This window comes from Narcine bancroftii, chromosome 1 (assembly GCF_036971445.1).
Source record: "Narcine bancroftii isolate sNarBan1 chromosome 1, sNarBan1.hap1, whole genome shotgun sequence".
Classification (NCBI taxonomy): Eukaryota; Metazoa; Chordata; class Chondrichthyes; order Torpediniformes; family Narcinidae; genus Narcine; species Narcine bancroftii.
This window is the reverse complement of record NC_091469.1, coordinates 100,517,492-100,536,088: the sequence shown is the minus strand read 5'-3', so window position 1 is coordinate 100,536,088 and position 18,597 is coordinate 100,517,492. Positions and strand designations below refer to the sequence as shown.

Genomic DNA, 18,597 nt, shown 5'->3' with positions numbered 1-18,597 from the left:
GGCGGTGGTCAATGTGGCAGGCACCAAGAGATTTCTTTAGGCAGTCCTTGTACCTTTTCTTTGGTGCACCTCTGTCACGGTGGCCAGTGGGAGCTCGCCATATAACACGATCTTGGGAAGGCGATGGTCCTCCATTCTGGAGACGTGACCCATCCAGCGCAGCTGGATCTTCAGCAGCGTGGACTCGATGCTGTCGACCTCTGCCATCTCGAGTACTTCGACGTTAGGGGTGTAAGCGCTCCAATGGATGTTGAGGATGGAGCGGAGACAACGCTGGTGGAAGCGTTCTAGGAGCCGTAGGTGGTGCCGGTAGATGACCCATGATTCGGAGCCGAACAGGAGTGTGGGTATGACAGCGGCTCTGTATACGCTTATCTTTGTGAGGTTTTTCAGTTTTTCAGTTTCGACACCGTGAGCAGGAAAGGGCTTTGGCAAATACTAGAGCGCATCGGATGTCCCCCAAAGTTCCTCAACATGATTATCCAACTGCACGAAAACCAACAAGGTCGGGTCAGATACAGCAATGAGCTCTCTGAACCCTTCTCCATTAACAATGGTGTGAAGCAAGGCTGTGTTCTCGCACCAACCCTCTTTTCAATCTTCTTCAGCATGATGCTGAACCAAGCCATGAAAGACCCCAACAATGAAGACGCTGTTTACATCCGGTACCGCACGGATGGCAGTCTCTTCAATCTGAGGCGCCTGCAAGCTCACACCAAGACACAAGAGAAACTTGTCCGTGAACTACTCTTTGCAGATGATGCCGCTTTAGTTGCCCATTCAGAGCCAGCTCTTCAGCGCTTGACGTCCTGCTTTGCGGAAACTGCCAAAATGTTTGGCCTGGAAGTCAGCCTGAAGAAAACTGAGGTCCTCCATCAGCCAGCTCCCCACCATGACTACCAGCCCCCCCACATCTCCATCGGGCACACAAAACTCAAAACGGTCAACCAGTTTACCTATCTCGGCTGCACCATTTCATCAGATGCAAGGATCGACAATGAGATAGACAACAGACTCGCCAAGGCAAATAGCGCCTTTGGAAGACTACACAAAAGAGTCTGGAAAAACAACCAACAGACCTGACATACAAACTCAACAAAAGGCCATTGTGAAACTCAAAGGCAGAAAACTTCTCCTGTGTCATATCTTGTATTTCTCCTCTAACCAACACCACTGAAACAGCAAATGAAAATAAAAACTTCAGATGTTGGGAAACTGGAATGAAAACAGAAATTGCTGGAAACACTCAGGTCAGGCAGTATCTCTGAAAAGAGAATCAGAAATTACCTGACTTGCTGAATGTTTCCAGCCAGTTCTGTTTTCAAGATCACTAAAACAGGTCATCCGGCCTGTGGTTTTCTCACTGGAAGTTAGCTGCCAAGTTTCCGAGGAGTGATTAGTTTCTGTTTGAATGGTAAAAGATGTGGCAAAACAAATGCAATTTCTTTCTTTTATGTTGGAAGTTGTTAAGAGAAATGTCCAAGAATCGCATAGATTAAATGCAACACGTTTCCTCAACTATAAAAAGGAAAGGCATAGTCATTATATTTTTCAACCTCAAGTCCAAAATAGCCAACAACAATGACAAATCCCCAATTCCTGCTATTTTTTTAAAATTTAGAGATAAGCAGAGTAACAGGCCTTTTTGGCCCTCGAGGCTGTGCTGCCCAAATACATCCATGTGGCCAATTAACCTACTAACCCAGTACATCTTTGGAATGTGGGAGAAAAATAGAGCACTCAGAGGAAATCCTATCAGGTGACAGTGAGGAAGGAAAGGGTTAAAAGCAAGCTAGGTTCGATAATGCCCTCATCCAGCAGTCTGCGCACCTCGCTTGTGATAAATTTCTTGTGTTCATAACTATATTGCCGGCTTTTGGTGGCCACAGGCTTCCAGCCAGGGGCGAGATTTGCGAAAAGTACTGGCGGAGCAACTCGGAGGGTGGAGAGATTACAGGTGAGGCCCCAGGGCGTGGGGGCGGGTGGCTTGGGCTGTCTCTGGCAGGTGGTTTCCGGGTTGGAGTGGTTACAGACAGAGTGGAACGTGAGGCCCCCCCAAAGTGCAGGGAAATGGTTTGAAACTGGCACTGAAAATCCAGTCCCAGCAGAGCAGGGGTGCACAATTGGGGAAGGACTAATAGTTTGAAGTCTGTGAACGTGATACCCTGGACTTTCAGGGTCACCACGCAGTACCCCTTTACCCCAGTCGAGAGCGATCTGGTCACCAATGAAATTTTCTGTGTAGTGGGGAGAATAGCTAGTCCGCAACGGTGGGCCAGGTCCGGGCAGATAAAACTGTCAGTTGTCCCCGAATCAAATAAGCAAGTGGTATAGTGTCCATGCACTTTAATCAGTTCCATTGCTTTTGTGAGGGGTTCGGGGAAGTCCTGGTCGAGGGTTATTGAGGCAGAGACTTGAAATGTAGACGGTGGAGACCTGCATGATGACGTCACACAACCAGTTGGGCCTGAAAAAACAGCGTCGGGGAGTTGGTGTTGCTGCCTACAGCCAAAGGTAAGTGTTGGGATTGCTGCTTGCCGTCGGTGGTGGGACGGTCAGCGGTGGCATGTCCCTAGACAGCAGCATCGGTAGGTCCCTGGACAGCAGCGTCAGTAGGTCTCCGGACAGCAGCGTCGGTAGGTCCCCGGACAGCAGCGTCGGCGGGTACCGGGTCGGTAGCGTGTCCCCGGTTGGCAGCGGCAGTGGTGGCGGGTCCCTGTTGAGGTCGGGGCTGGGACCTGGTCAGACGTTGCTTCGTGAGGTAGGGTGAACGTCATTGTGGTGAGGGTGGGTTGTACCTTCCACACTCGGGGTCTGCCCCGTGATGTCAGGCACTGCCACACGGTGGAGTCCTCGCTCTCATTGGATGAGAGCTCTGAGGAAGAAGTGTTTGAAATGGAGGGTGGCGATTTGGCTTCACACGAGGCACTGTGTTTGATGGCAGCCATTTTGGAGCGACAAACTACAGCAAAGTGGCCATTTTTAAGGCACTTCTGGCACCTGGCTTTGCTTGCCAGGCACTGGGACCTGCTGTGCTTGTTCCTCCCGCAGAAATAACACTTTGGGGTTGGATCAGGCAACGTAGCGGCAGTAGTAGGGTAAAGGGAGGGCATCCTACTCACATCAAAGTGTGGGGTCCAGCCCCGAGAGTACATGTCCATACTTAAGACTGCAGCCTCCATCGTCTCTGCGATCCAGAACACGTCCTCTAGGTTTTCTCCCCCGTGCTCTAGCAGGTGCTGCCTCACCTCATTCGATCGAACCCCGGCCACATAGGCATCCTGAATGAGATCGTCAGTGGTCTCCGCAGCAGTTCAGTTTGTGCAGGCACAGTCTCTGCCCATTGCCCTTAGTGCCTGAATATAAGCTTTACAGGACTCACCAGGCTGTTGCCTCCTTGTAAAAAGTTTGTACTGAGCATAGAACCTGTTCACCGGTCGCTCGTAGAGCCCTTTCAACACCTTCATGGCTGCAGCGTAAGTGGTCACGTCCTGGACACTCTGGTAGACTCATGAGTACACCATAGTCATCAATATTAGTAGTCGATGGTTGTCCTCTATCACAGCAGGATCAGAGAGCTGTATTTATTGAAGCATCTCACCCAGTGCTTAAAGTCATTTGAGGCTGTAGCTGACTGTAGGTTGATGTCGAGGTGTTCCAGCCGTAGCATACGCTCCATCCCTTCAAAATTTTTAATTAATAAAATTGCAATGCGCGTCAAAAGAACTAAAGACTTGTTGATCCAAACCAAGGCTTTTATTAACTAAAAGACTGGAGCATATCACAAGTAGGTCGACCAGTCCAGAATGACCTGGTCTGGCTAGGAGCAATCCTTTAAGACCTGCCAGTAGGTGTGGCTACACTCTCAGCCGATAACAGTCATCCTACACTACCAACTGTACATATGTTCATATACACATTGGTGATAGAATCTGTACTATCATACTATAGGAATTTATTTTGAACCAAACAGCTTGAACAATGTCTGATAAGAGGCTGCCAATCTTATGTTGTAACCTAATGTATATGTAAGAAGCAATTGGATTGGGTATGAATGATTGTGTAAACTTTTGATTGGGCCAAATGTAACTCGACCCACATGTAGACCCAACAAAGGAAAGTCGTGAAACACAAGTGAGTCAGTCTCTGCCTGCTTCTTACAGAGACAACAGGTCTGTGACAGCATTAAGTAAGAAGCTCAGATATTCTGCAGAATAAAGTAGTCTGACCACGATGAAAGTTTGGGTATCGTCATTTCGTGTGCTTCTCCGAACGAACCGGAATCCACAATGGGGAGAAAGGACAAACTCCTCACATCAGCAGTGGATTTAAAAGTGGGTCGCTAGCACTGTAACATGGTGCTAACCGCTTAGCTATCATGCCACCCTTAATTTGTTCATGCATTATGCTTTTAATAAGGAATATAAGAAAACAGTATGGGATGAAGGTGGAGGAGGTGAGAACCATAAAATTCCTGGCAACCTACATATCAGAAGACCTCTCCTGGAGCCAGCACATCAAGACCACCATGAAGGAGGCACGCACCAGCATTTCTACTTTCTGGTAAGTCTGAAGAAATTTGGGATGTCGTTGAATATTCTTTCAAACCTCTACAGCTGCCCTGTGGAGAGTTTACTAACTGATTGAATCATAGGGCTGAGCAACACGGAAGGCTGCAGAAAGTAGTAAACATAACTGAGTCCATCACAGTCTCTGAGCTCCTATCTATTGAAGGCATCTATGTGAGGTGCTGCCTCAAGAAGCAATCATGAGGAGTCAAGTGATGGAGTAGTGGCCGGTAGGAGAATACCAGCCCTCTCCAGAAAAGAGGAAAAAAAATGAAGAAAAAACAAAGCTCCAGACACACAGATCACAACAAATAAAAATTAAAAGTGTAGGGAAAATGGCACCAAAGAAAGAAAAAACAGAAACAACGAGAAGAAGGAATGACGCTGGAAGAGAAAGGTGAAGGCCTTACCTTCACGAAAAAGCAGGGATCCGCCATGGAAGGAAGAGCTCGCTCCCCGAGGTTAGTGGAGACCTCGCAGGGTCGCGACCCACCGACTGCGGGACTTCAAAAAGGGCTCACTGAGCCAAACAGAGATGCGCACGACAAGGAGAACACCGACAGGAGGGGGGACCAGCTGGGGAGTGAAACTCCACAGCACTAACAGCTGAGAGATGCCCGACAGCAGGGCTCCCAGCTGGAAGATAAAGAAAGCAATGGGAAAGGGAGAGGTGAGAAAGAAAAAAAGGAAGAGACACAACAGATAACCAGCCCAGAAGAAGAGGAACAACATCAAGAAATCATGGGGAAAAATACCCAACAAACTGAGACAAGCAACTCAACAAGAAAGTCAAAAGAGACACAGATACAAGGAAGAAAAATAGAAGACACAAACCCAAGAGCAGACACAGAAGAAAAAGAAGAATACCAAGTTCTGCACAGAGGAATAGGAGATAAAATGAATAGACAGTACATAGATTTAAAAAATTTCAAGAACAAATGAAAGCATTAAAAGAATGGTTGACACTAGAATTTAGTGAAATGAAAAGAAAAATGAAAAGTACAGAAGAAAAAGTGAGTAGAATAGAGCTGGATGTAGGGAAAAGATTAGAAAATGTGGAAGGACATGTAATGGCGGTAGAAATGGAAGTGAATGACTTAAAGAAAATTGGAAGACAGTGACAAAAAAGTTAAAGAAAGACAGGAGTTGTTAGCTCAGAAGATGGATATAATGGAAAACTATAGTAGGCGAAACAATATAAAGATAGTGGCCCTTAAGGAAGATGAAGAAGGCAAAGATATGAAAGAATTTATAAAAGAATGGATCCCAAAAGTCCTGGGAATGCCAGAAATACAGGAAGGAATGGAAATAGAAAGGGTACACAGAACATTAGCCCCGAAACCACAGTCACAACAAAAACCAAGATCCGTTTTAGTAAAATTTCTGAGCTACACGACAAGAGAAAATATATTGGAGAAGGCAATGAATAAAATTAGAGAAGACAAGAAACCACTGGAGTACAAAGGTCAAAAAAATTTTTTCTACCCAGACATAAGTTTTGAGCTCCTAAAGAAGAGGAAGGAGTTTAACGCAGCAAAATCGATCCATTGGAAGAAAGGCTATAAATTTATGTTAAGATATCCAGCGGTCCTTAAAGTAGTTATCCCGGGACAGCAAAACAGACTGTTCTCAGATCTGGAGAAAGCATGACAATTTGCAGAACGCCTGCAAAACAGAAAGAGAGATGAAGAGATGTAACAAGAACAAAGTACGACGACAAACTACATATAAAGATCTAAAAGAGGGAAGAAAAGGGAAGTAAGGGAGAAAGGGGCAAAAAAAAGAAAGAGGAGGGGTTAAAAAAATAAAAATAATAAAAAGAAAAAGAGGTGGAACTTTGCTGTAATGTGAAGATAATAATCTTTTCTGGAGTGGGTTGGGTGGGAGAGAATAACAGTCACTGCGAAATCAGTTGACGCTTGCGAACGAGTTCGCAGTCCAAATGGAGAGGGGAGTTGTGGTTGCCTGACAAGGGACGAGAGGTGATTCAGAGGGGGGGGGGACGGACACTTGGGGTTAAGGGAATTTTAGATGTGGGAATGGTTGAAATATTTTATGTTTTAGAAGTGTTGTCATACAGTGTGTTCAAAAAAGAAAACCCAAGAGCAGACACAGAAGGATTAGAAAGGGGTGTTTGGTTCGGTGCGGACTAGAAGGGCCTAATGGCCTGTTTCCGTGCTGTAATGTTATGTTATGTTATGTTAAAATGGGGAAAAGGGGAAAGGTGGTGGTGAGGAAGCAGAAATGAGATGTAAGCAGAGTATGAGATGGCCATGTTGAACTATATGACTATAAATATTAATGGGATACATAAACAAATCAAAAGAAATTTGCTGAAAAAATAGATATAGCATTCATGCAGGAAACGCATCTCACTGAAGGGGAACACAATAAATTAAGTAGAGACTGGGTAGGGCACGTAACGGCAGCATCATATAACTCAAAAGCCAGAGGTGTAGCTATATTAATCAATAAAAATTGATCAATCAAAATAGAGGAGGAAATAACAGATCCAGCAGGGAGGTAATGTAATAATGGTTTTGACAGCGAAGCTCGGAGACAACAAACCCAACAAGGAAAGCATCTGTGAAACCAATGCGCGATGTCGTTCACGAACAGTGCAGGTGTACTGGAATTGAGTCACTGTACTGGAGGCGGCAAATTTTAGTAGTAAAATCAGAGCAAAGAAAAAAACTGATGAGATGGACACCAAATCAAAGTATTTACCCCAGTGCTAAAGTGGCGAACTTCAGCGAAATTTTGGAAAAGTCCAATTACCACGTTAAATCATTGGGCCCTTCCATGCATTGACTTGCTGTCTCCTGATCAGCGCATACACACACCGACATAAACTGACTGCGCTTCTTCCTCTCAGCCGCTGGTGAGGAGCGCAGGAAGCGTCATCGTTCTCTGGGGCGTCTCCTTACCTCGGGGCGATGGGAGGGGTTAGGTTGACGGACCGGAAGCAGCGGGAGTGGGGCAAGTCCCACCCCTTTGGATACCGGGGTGGTGTTGCCAGGTGCGAGAGAGCGCGCGCGGAGCAGGTGGCGATAATAAATGCAGAGGAAGGAATAGTGGATGCGCGTAGACGTTAAGGGAGAGGAAGAATGGGGAGATGGGGGGAATTGAAGTTAAAACGTTCTCCAGAGGAAGTAGATACGTAACTAGGACGCGGTCCATGCTGTCAATGAACAAGGTAAACAGTCTACAGCATTGCTGTACGTCTATTAAGGTAAGAGCTCCGTGGCATCCTATAGGTTACCGGTGTCTGACCAAGTGGCTGGAGATCTCAAGGATGTTAGAGGTGAGGAATGCACATCATAAAGCCACTGATCAGTCCGCTTAAATAGGGGTTGCCATGGTATGTTTTCGTTACAAACCAGAAGACTTACTGTGATTGGCATTTTCCGTGATTGTTCAGCAAAAAAAAATGGCCAGAATCTGGGTCCATCGTCTAAAGAATTTTCATTACTCTCCAAATACATTTTTTGAAGCTATTGTGTTTTCCTTGCTTCAACAAGATTGGGATATTTCTGTACAATACTCCTTGCTCGTGGGCTGGTAGAATTGATATACCAATTTTACTGTCTGTGTGAAAAGCATTGAAAGGATGACATGACATCAAGTGGGCAACAACATGTAGTTTTTATACAGGTATTTGGGATCATTTAAATAAACAAAGAACATATTTAATATCATTCATTTTTGGTCACCAAATTCAAAGTAATACTTTGGTGTTTCATGATGGCAGTAAAACTCTAATAATCTGGAATTTAGGATTTTAGTGGTAGAGATTTTCCAGACAAGTGGATGCTATTTCTATTGTTATGCTATCACTTTTAATTTTAAAAAAAAGCTGTACATTATAAATTTCCCCCTACCCTAGTAAGTTAAAATGGAGCTTTGGAGATGGAATCTTTTTCAGTGAAATCATTGTCCCAGTGAGTTGAATGGGAGTGTTGGAACAGGATCCCTGTGAGTTGGAAGGAAGCATTGGAAAGAGGGAACCTGATAAGGAGGAAGGAAGCAAATATTACCTGGTGATCTAAGTATCCAAGTACTGAAACCAATTTATTTTTCTTCACTTCTGTTCTCAACTTTCCACTCCAGGTCATATGAAATGTCCTCCATTTTTAGGAAACCTGGTTTCCCCTCCTCTGTGGTGATAGAGCTTCACCCAAATCTCCTCCATTTTGCACTTCTTATCTCACCCTGCCTTTTCCCATATAAATCAGCTATCTTTCATTCTGCCTCTGCACTCTTTCTGTGAATCTGTCATTTGCTCATTCCTCCTCACCCATCCATCCCTGTCCCCAGGCACTTTCTCCTGAAACCATAGGAGGTGAAAAAATCTGTTCCTACATCCAGGAATGTAAACAGCCCCTCTTAGGCACCTCCTCTAACCTCTTGTTTTGCATTCACTAACTCTGCCCATCAGTCACTCTTCTATGTCCTGCCTTGCCCCTCTTCCTCTATAGTGGTTATATCCCCTTTGTTCTCTCAGTGCTGATGCAGCATCTCAACCTGAAATGTTAACCATTTCTTCCCCACCACAGATGCTGCTTGACTCACTGAGTTCCTCCAGCAAATTGGTTTTTTATAGGACCATAGAACATTACAGCACAAACAGGCCCCTTCAGCCCTTCTAATCTGTACTGAACTATTGTTCTTCCTAGTCACACTGACCTGCATCCAGTCTATAGCCCTCCGTACCCCTCCCATCCATGTGCCTGTTCAAATTTTTCTTAATTGTTAAAATTGAGCCCATATTCACCACTTCAGCTGGCAGCTTATTCCACACTCCCCCTAAACGTTTCTCCTTATTCCCCTAACCCATTATTTCTAGCTCCCATTTTAGTAAAAATGGGATTATCACTGTAAGGGATGGTATAGGACAGGAGGAACTGAATGGTCACAGATAATATTTTACATTTCACACAAGCACAAGTTACAGCTTAGTGACAATTCAATATATTGGAAGAACTGAGGGAAGGCTGGTCACAGTCTTTTCCAGATTTGATACATTTGCAAAGAAATTGTGATTTTGTAAAGGAGAACTATTCTGACTGCTGGAGAGAAAACAGATATTTGAAACAGCTCTTGTGGTCAGCCATTTTGTGGAATTCAGAGCAAAGAATGCTCTGAATCACTGGGCCTTTCTGGTGGATTGATCTGTGCCAGGAAGCAAAGTGCTTCATTTTGATTGTGACAAACAGTGGAAGTCACTTAGAGACCGGTGCCAGGGTCTTGGAAGTTTTGTTGAGGCTGCCCAATTCAAGTCTCACCTACAAAAGGACCAGGAGCGTTATGACCACTGATTGTTTGGGAACACATTGTAGAATTAAAATGGTTGGCTACTGGGAGGTCCCTGTTATTTGCAGCAGACAGAGTGAAAGTGCTCAACTAAATAATCTCCTTATCTGTATTCAGTCTCTCCAATGCAGAGGAGGCCACAACATGAGCACCATATGCAGAAGATGACACCTGCAGATTCAAAAATGAAGTGTTGCTTCACTTAGAAGGACTGTTTGGGGATCTGAGTGGTGATAAGTGCAGAGGTGTAGGGTCAAGTGTAGCATTTCTTGTGATCACATGGGAAGGGATGAGGGAGTTACAGAGAGAGTGGTCCCTGCAGAAAGCGGAGGGGAAGATGTTTCTGGTGGCGGCAACACTATGTAGGTGGCAGAAATTGCGGAGGATGTGTTAGATTATCCCTGTGACTGTTGCGTGACCTGCTGAGTTTGTCCACCTTTTGTGCGTCATGCTACAATCACAGCGTTTGCAACTCTCCTGTTTAACTTTTAGTCCAAATTGTATATCCTTAACAAATAACATCTTTTCTGACTACTTCTAAATCTGTTTCATAAAACCATTTATCAAAATGTTTTTGGAAGCTGAATGCACTCTGCATCAGATTTGTGCTCTGGTTAATTGGTTAATCAATGTGGAATCTTTCTATGTTTGCTTTTTCCTTTCTCACAAGGGCTCAACTTCACTATACATCTGGTTGAAAAGTGCCGTTAACTGCAACTGATGCCATGTCACGTTACCAAGTAAGCTCTTCACCTGATTGTTAGCAGATCCCAGTTGGTGCTTTTGTGGAATGGGGAAACTTCAAAGCAAGCAGAAACGCAACCTGTCACGATACAGGCAAGTGAGAGTGCAGAGATATTGATTCATTTTGGATTCTAAAGACTTTATTGGTTTTCTCCCTTGACCTCCTTCCCTCTGAAATATTGTCAAGGTAATTGGGCTCTCTCCTTGTAATGGAGAGGCTGTGGCCACCACATAGTGGCACTGCTGTGCTCCTGTTCGGAGAACCCATTCTATGCCAATCAAGGTCAAGATTCACCCCAAGCCATCAAGTTGACCCTTGCAATTGGCCCATCTAAACTACCAGGTGCTGGAGTCCAGGCAGCCTCCCTGGGCTCAGCCCTGACCTTCACCCAATTGACCAGATGACTCCTGGTCTGACTCATGCTGAGTCTCTGCACTTGGCTTCAAGCCATTGGCAACAGCAGCCAATAGGGCCAAGCCTACCCTGAGTGATTGCACTTCTCCCCCCACCCCCCCCCATACCAGCTGCAGAACTATAAAGGACCACGTGCTCCTTTATTCAGTCTCTCTTTTGACCCCTCATGGCACATGTGTATCACCTTTCGCACTGGGTTGGAGTGAGTCCCAAGGTTGGGTAGCTAGAGCAGTGTCCGTACAGATCAAGGGGTGGGAGCACATATTATCGCCTTGATTTTTGACTGTTGATTGTATGTACTCTGGTAATTTTCCCAGTTTCTGTCGGTTTTCCCTCGTTATCTGAATTGTATATTTACCCCTTGTGTGTGTATAGGTTCACTTAGCATTTCGACCCTGTTACCCCGTTTTCATTCCCAAAATAAACTTGTGCTTTGTACCTCGACCTTGGTGTGGGATCCACACGAACCCTTGCAACACTCCTGTCAGTAGACAGAAGGTGCTGGAGAAGGCCAATTGGCCCATCGAGGCAGCACTGCCATTTTTCAGATCATGGCTGATCATTCACTATCAGTATCCATTCCCAGCCTTATCCCCATAACCCTTAACTCCCCTGCCCACAAGATCCTTATCTAACTCCCTTTCGAACATATCCAGTAAATCTGCCCCTGCCACCCTCTGCGGCAAAACATTCCACAGATCCACACTTCTCTGGGTAAAAAAAAAAAATTTCTCCTCATCTCTGTCCTAAAGGGCCTTCCCTGTATTCTTAAACTATGCCCTCTAGTCCTAGTCTCTCCCAATATTGGGAACATGTAATCTGATTTCACCCTGTCTAGCCCCTTGATATTATATACCTCAATCATGTCTCCCCTCATCCTTCTGAACTCCATCGCATAGAAGCCCAGTCTATCTAACCTTTCAGCTTGTGTCAATCCTGCCATCCCGGGAACTAACCTTGTAAATCTGCGCTGCACTCCCTCTCTTTCGTATGTCCTTCCTTAAATTTGTGGAGCAGAACTGGATGAAATATTCCAGGTGAAGTCTCACCAGGGCCCTGTACAACTGCAGGAGAGCATCTCTGCTCCTATACTCCAATCCCCTTTTTATGAAATCCAACTTGCCATTTGCCTTCTTTACAGCTTGCTGAACCTGCATGCTAGCTTTTAGTGACTGGTGTATAAGTACACCCAGATCCCTTTGCACTACCCCACTCCCTAGCTTGATTCGATTTAAATAATACTCTGCTCTCTTATTTCTGCCTCCAAAATGGATAACCTCACATTTGTTCACTTTGAACTTCATTTTCCATTCCTCCGCCAATTTCCCCAACCTGTCCAAGTCCCTCTGCATTTTCCTAACATCCTCCTCACATTTTACACTTCCACCCAGTTTAGTGTCATCTCAAATTTGCTGATGTTGTTAATAATCCCTTCATCCAAATCATTTACATAAATGATAAACAACTGAGGACCTAACACCGATCCCTGTGGTACCCCACTTGTCCTATCCTGCCATTCCTGAAAATGGCCTGTTTATCCCAACCCTTTGTTTTTTTATTTCTTAACCAATTTTCAATCCATGTCAGTACTCTACCCCTCAATACCATGCTCCTTGATTTTGCCTACTAGTCTCCTGTGTGAGACCTTATCAAAGGCTTTCCGGAAGTCCAAGTACACCACATCCACTGGCTCTCCCAAATCCACCTTCTTTGTCACATCTTCAAAAAATTCCAGAAGGTTAGTCAAGCATGATTTTCCCTTAAGGAATCAATGCTGATTTGCACTGATACTATTATTTCTGCCTAAGTGTTCTGCTATTTCTCCTTTTATGATAGATTCCAATATCTTCCCCACCACTGATGGCAGGCTGACTGGTCTATAATTTCCTTTTTTATCTCTCCCTCACTTAAAAAGCGGCACTACTTCAGCCACTCTCCAATCTACAGGCACCTCCCCTCAAATCTATAGAACTTTGGAAAATGTCAACCAGTGCCTCTGTAATTTCCAGAGCAACCTCTCTAAGCACTCTGGGATGCAGCCCATCAGGCCCTGGGGAATTGTCAGCCCTCAGCCCTAACAATTTACCCACAACCACCTGCTTCTGGATCTGGATATCCATCAGATTCCCCATTTCCTTAGGAAATTTCACCAAATCCTTTGATACTGCATGACCTCTATCCTCTATCTGACCATAACCTGTATCCTGCTTGGTGAAGACAGATGCAAAGTATCTGTTAAATTCTTCAGCTATCTCTGTGTTTCCAGTAATAATTTCACCCTTTTCTGTTTTTAAGGGCCCAATTTTGGTCCTAACCAATTTCTTCCTCTTTGCATAACAAAAGAAGCTTTTGCTATCCCCTTTTATGTTATTTGCCAATTTGCCCTCATACTTCATTTTCCCTCCCCGAATGTCTTTCTTAGTTTCCTTCTGTTTTTTGAAGGTTTCCCAATCCTCTTAACCTCCCACTCTGCTATCTTATACTTCCTCCCTTTGGACTTGATACTGCATTTGATTTCATTTGTCAGCCACGGCTGCCATTTGCTCCCCTTAGAGCCTTTCCTCCTCTTTGGAATGAATTTGTCCTGAGTCCTGTGAAAAATGCCTAGAAATACCTGCCATTTTTGCCCAGTTGTCCTCCCAGCTAGGGTGTCCTTCCATTTTATTTTGGCTAGGTCCTCCCACATAGCTGTGTAATCCCCTTTATTCAACTGCAGTACTGATGTTTCCGACATCCTTTCCTTCTCCCTTTCTATTTGCAGATTAAAAGTAACCAGACTATGGTCACTATTACCTAATGGCACCTCTACCTCAAGGTCCCTTATTAACTCTGCATCGTTACACTGTACCAAGTCCAGAATTGACTTTCGCCTGGTAGGTTCCCATCCACGTCAAATTACCACATTTTATCTGTTGGCCTGAGCTCCTCCCCACCCTTTCTTCCCTTTTCCACAGCCTTTTTATTCAGTGGCCTCTCTGTTTTTTTTGTTTATACCTTGAAGAGGGGCTCAGGCCTGAAACGTCAATTATCTATCTTCCTATGGAAGCTGCAATACCTACTGAGTTCCTCCAGCATTTTTATGTTTTTATCATATTAACCTGTGATACTTCATGATATGTAGACACAAATAAGTAAATTGACAGTTCCTCGCTAATGAAACAATAGTAACCTTGCATTTCATAAATAGGAATTTTCTTTTAAAGAAATGTACTACCCAATCCTCCAAGGTTTGAACTGCTTGCATCCTGGTTTCACTTCTGCAAAATCTATTTATTGCATTATGGTTCTTTTTATTGTCATGAAATATTACATAAAAATGTGATATACTTCAACTTTTGTCTGCCGTAAGGCAAACAAAGAGTCACCATGAACATTAACTAGTTCCCCTAACAAAAAGAGAAAGAAAAGCAAAAGAGAGTCCCTTCAGAGATACTAAATGTCTGTGGATTCATCTCCAGTGCTCCTGTAGATACTCAGACTGCAGCCGCTCAGACTACATTTCAAACCATTGGCTGGCTGAGCTCTAGGTCCAAACCTCTGATGCAGTCAGAAAGCCTTCAGTGCCTGAGGCTCTTCAGGTGCACTTCCTGCCCTCAGTGTCCTCTTGAATTCCAGTTTCAATACATGTTTCCCATAGCCAGCCTCCAGCAGCCCGTAGCCAGGTAGGTCCTTCGACTACAAGTTGCCAATCGCCTGCAGCCTGTGTGCATCCTTAAGCCGCTGAGCCCCCCTCTGGTTCACTGCTGTGGTCATCTCCCGTGCTTTTTCTCTATGGGGGAGGGGGTGGCGTTCTCCTGATTTCGGATGCCCTTCTGGTCTAAGAGTCTGCAACCCCTCATGGTACTCTGTCCAGCACAGGCACTACCATCTTGGGCGCAGACCTCCATGGTTGCAGGATTTAAAAAAAGAAAAAATTTTAAAAAAATCAGCTTCATTAACAGGCCATTTAAAACATGTATGGAGCAGTCAGCATCATGACCTGGCAGTGCAACCCTGCTGAGCTATATTACTGTTCCCCACTTTCCCAGGTCCAAACTAATGGCAGCATTGCTGTTATAGCAGCTCCAAAAGCACAGCCTTTTTAAAAAATGATAATAACCAATGTAATCAGTCAAGGAGGGAGGGGTTAAATTTGAGTCAAAGTTGTCTTATTCTGTAATGAAAAAATGCTGAAATACTCAGCTGATCAGGGAGCATTTGTGGAAAGAAAAATAGTTAATATTTCAGTTCGGAAACACTTCCTGTTTTAATTTCAGATTTCCAGGGTCCTTAATTTTTAATTTAGTTTCCATTTATTGGCAGGTTGTAGTTTACTTTGTAGTTGAGCTATTGTATTCTTTCCAGGATTGATGGATATGCAGCTCACAGTTCTTCCACTCAAACAGTGCAGCAGTACAATCCTGTTCATAATGACGCTGTGACATCATTAGCCTCCCTCACATCCGAACAATGTGTGTCTGGTGGAAAGGATAAGGTAAGATTTTTAATCTTCTGATAGGGCAGTTATGGAAAGAAGTTGCTTGTGCAGGACTTTACACTATTGTGGACTACTGTATAATTTTCTGATATATCTGATACATCTCTTGTGATTATCACAATCCATCTTTTTTTCTACTATCTCTCCCAGTTTACAATCTCGCTGTAGAAATCTTGTTAAAGGTAGTACAACTGGTACTATTGCAGCATTGTTGTAATATCATTTCTAACTCGATTTGTAAATTCCTCTTTATTTACTGTTTGACATAGTGATTCAAAATAGATTGCTGTTATATGTATATAAAGTATCAAAATTAATTCAGTAGTGAAGTCATTGACATGTTCCAGTCACTCTACCTTATAGACAGTGGTTGTATATAACTGGAAATCTGGTGGCATGCAGCAGAAGTTCGTGGGCCATGAACGTGATGTCACCAAGGTAAGAACAAATTATTAGTAGTATACTTGCTAATCAAGATGCATAAGAGAAATGGAAATAGATTGTATTTTCTGAGGCACATTTTAGTCCATGGATTAAGTTGACCATTGATAATAGGTTGGCACAATCCTTCAGTTATACTTTATCTCCTTTTTTAAAAAAAAAAGTGTGTTGAATTCAAGCTGAAAGCATTGAGGGTCAGCCATTTTAATGGAATGTGAAGTGTAAGTTTTAAACAATTGAAACAAAACCAAAATATGAAGTAGAACCAAGGAGCTGGAGGGGGTCATTTGAAATGTTTTAGCCGCAAAGTCAGAACTAATGAACTCTGTACTTTATAGTGATTATATCTGTAGAGAGTTGGCTGTTCAGGGGACAGAAGATCTGAGGTAAAATGTAAAATAAAAACATAAGATTCTGGAAATAGAAGGTCAAACGGTATCTGGGGGAAGAGAAACAGAGCTCAAGGATCACATTATAGGGTCTTTGTCAGAACTGGAAAGGAGATTACAACTGCAGGGTGGTTGGGCATAGGAGGATGCCCTTTGTGGGGTAAAACCGGGGCGCCCGCCGTGGGGTAAAACCGGGGCGCCCGCCGTGGGGTAAAACCGGGGCGCCCGCCGTGGGGTAAAACCGGGGCGCCCGCCGTGGGGTAAAACCGGGGCGCCCGCCGTGGGGTAAAACCGGGGCGCCCGCCGTGGGGTAAAACCGGGGCGCCCGCCGTGGGGTAAAACCGGGGCGCCCGCCGTGGGGTAAAACCGGGGCGCCCGCCGTGGGGTAAAACCGGGGCGCCCGCCGTGGGGTAAAACCGGGGCGCCCGCCGTGGGGTAAAACCGGGGCGCCCGCCGTGGGGTAAAACCGGGGCGCCCGCCGTGGGGTAAAACCGGGGCGCCCGCCGTGGGGTAAAACCGGGGCGCCCGCCGTGGGGTAAAACCGGGGCGCCCGCCGTGGGGTAAAACCGGGGCGCCCGCCGTGGGGTAAAACCGGGGCGCCCGCCGTGGGGTAAAACCGGGGCGCCCGCCGTGGGGTAAAACCGGGGCGCCCGCCGTGGGGTAAAACCGGGGCGCCCGCCGTGGGGTAAAACCGGGGCGCCCGCCGTGGGGTAAAACCGGGGCGCCCGCCGTGGGGTAAAACCGGGGCGCCCGCCGTGGGGTAAAACCGGGGCGCCCGCCGTGGGGTAAAACCGGGGCGCCCGCCGTGGGGTAAAACCGGGGCGCCCGCCGTGGGGTAAAACCGGGGCGCCCGCCGTGGGGTAAAACCGGGGCGCCCGCCGTGGGGTAAAACCGGGGCGCCCGCCGTGGGGTAAAACCGGGGCGCCCGCCGTGGGGTAAAACCGGGGCGCCCGCCGTGGGGTAAAACCGGGGCGCCCGCCGTGGGGTAAAACCGGGGCGCCCGCCGTGGGGTAAAACCGGGGCGCCCGCCGTGGGGTAAAACCGGGGCGCCCGCCGTGGGGTAAAACCGGGGCGCCCGCCGTGGGGTAAAACCGGGGCGCCCGCCGTGGGGTAAAACCGGGGCGCCCGCCGTGGGGTAAAACCGGGGCGCCCGCCGTGGGGTAAAACCGGGGCGCCCGCCGTGGGGTAAAACCGGGGCGCCCGCCGTGGGGTAAAACCGGGGCGCCCGCCGTGGGGTAAAACCGGGGCGCCCGCCGTGGGGTAAAACCGGGGCGCCCGCCGTGGGGTAAAACCGGGGCGCCCGCCGTGGGGTAAAACCGGGGCGCCCGCCGTGGGGTAAAACCGGGGCGCCCGCCGTGGGGTAAAACCGGGGCGCCCGCCGTGGGGTAAAACCGGGGCGCCCGCCGTGGGGTAAAACCGGGGCGCCCGCCGTGGGGTAAAACCGGGGCGCCCGCCGTGGGGTAAAACCGGGGCGCCCGCCGTGGGGTAAAACCGGGGCGCCCGCCGTGGGGTAAAACCGGGGCGCCCGCCGTGGGGTAAAACCGGGGCGCCCGCCGTGGGGTAAAACCGGGGCGCCCGCCGTGGGGTAAAACCGGGGCGCCCGCCGTGGGGTAAAACCGGGGCGCCCGCCGTGGGGTAAAACCGGGGCGCCCGCCGTGGGGTAAAACCGGGGCGCCCGCCGTGGGGTAAAACCGGGGCGCCCGCCGTGGGGTAAAACCACTGCCAGAGACAAAGTGGAAAACAAACAAAGAAACTCTGTCAATATCACAGATGGATGACTGATACAGACAAAGAAATCAAGTTACCCGAAGTTGTAGTCAGTTCAGAAGGCTGCAGCATGCCTTGAATTGAGTCTCATTGGGACAGTACAGAAGGCTACAGACTAATAAACTACTTTAATTATCATTCCCACTCTTACCTTCTGTTCTGAAGTATATGCCACAAAACTACTGCCTGTATTTAAATTGTTGCAATTAATCTCATAAGTAGTTTTACTATTCTCACAACATTTCCAAGGATAGTCATTACTTATGAATTCGTTTATCTTCTAGTTTCTTCAAATCAATTAATATTTTTAAAAAATTATAGACATTCAGGTTGAAAATTTGTTCTAAATTTGTAACTCTCCACATTCTCCCTTGCTCAATTTATTCCTGTTTCCAGTACAATTGTTCATTCAATAATAATTCTGCTTTCCACCTTGCTGAATCCTGTATTGCTTCAAGTAACCATGAAAAGACATTACAAAGT

The 18,597-nt window shown here is 46.4% G+C and overlaps 1 protein-coding gene across 7 annotated transcripts in view; it reads left to right on the top strand.

Moving 5' to 3' along the window:
- The first annotated feature begins 7,517 nt into the window (after positions 1–7,517).
- The window catches only part of wdr31 (WD repeat domain 31), a 58,625-nt gene continuing 47,545 nt past the window's right edge, over positions 7,518–18,597 (top strand). For 3 of the 7 annotated variants that reach the window (XR_011356403.1, XM_069934064.1, XM_069934076.1), the window contains exons 1-3: positions 13,805–13,913; positions 15,385–15,514; positions 15,881–15,955. Coding sequence is in view for 6 of the 7 variants with exons in the window: in XM_069934064.1 (XP_069790165.1) it covers positions 13,837–13,913; positions 15,385–15,514; positions 15,881–15,955 (282 nt within the window). In the remaining variant the exon portion in view is untranslated. The other 4 variants (XM_069934047.1, XM_069934029.1, XM_069934040.1 and 1 more) reach the window with 4 other exon arrangements.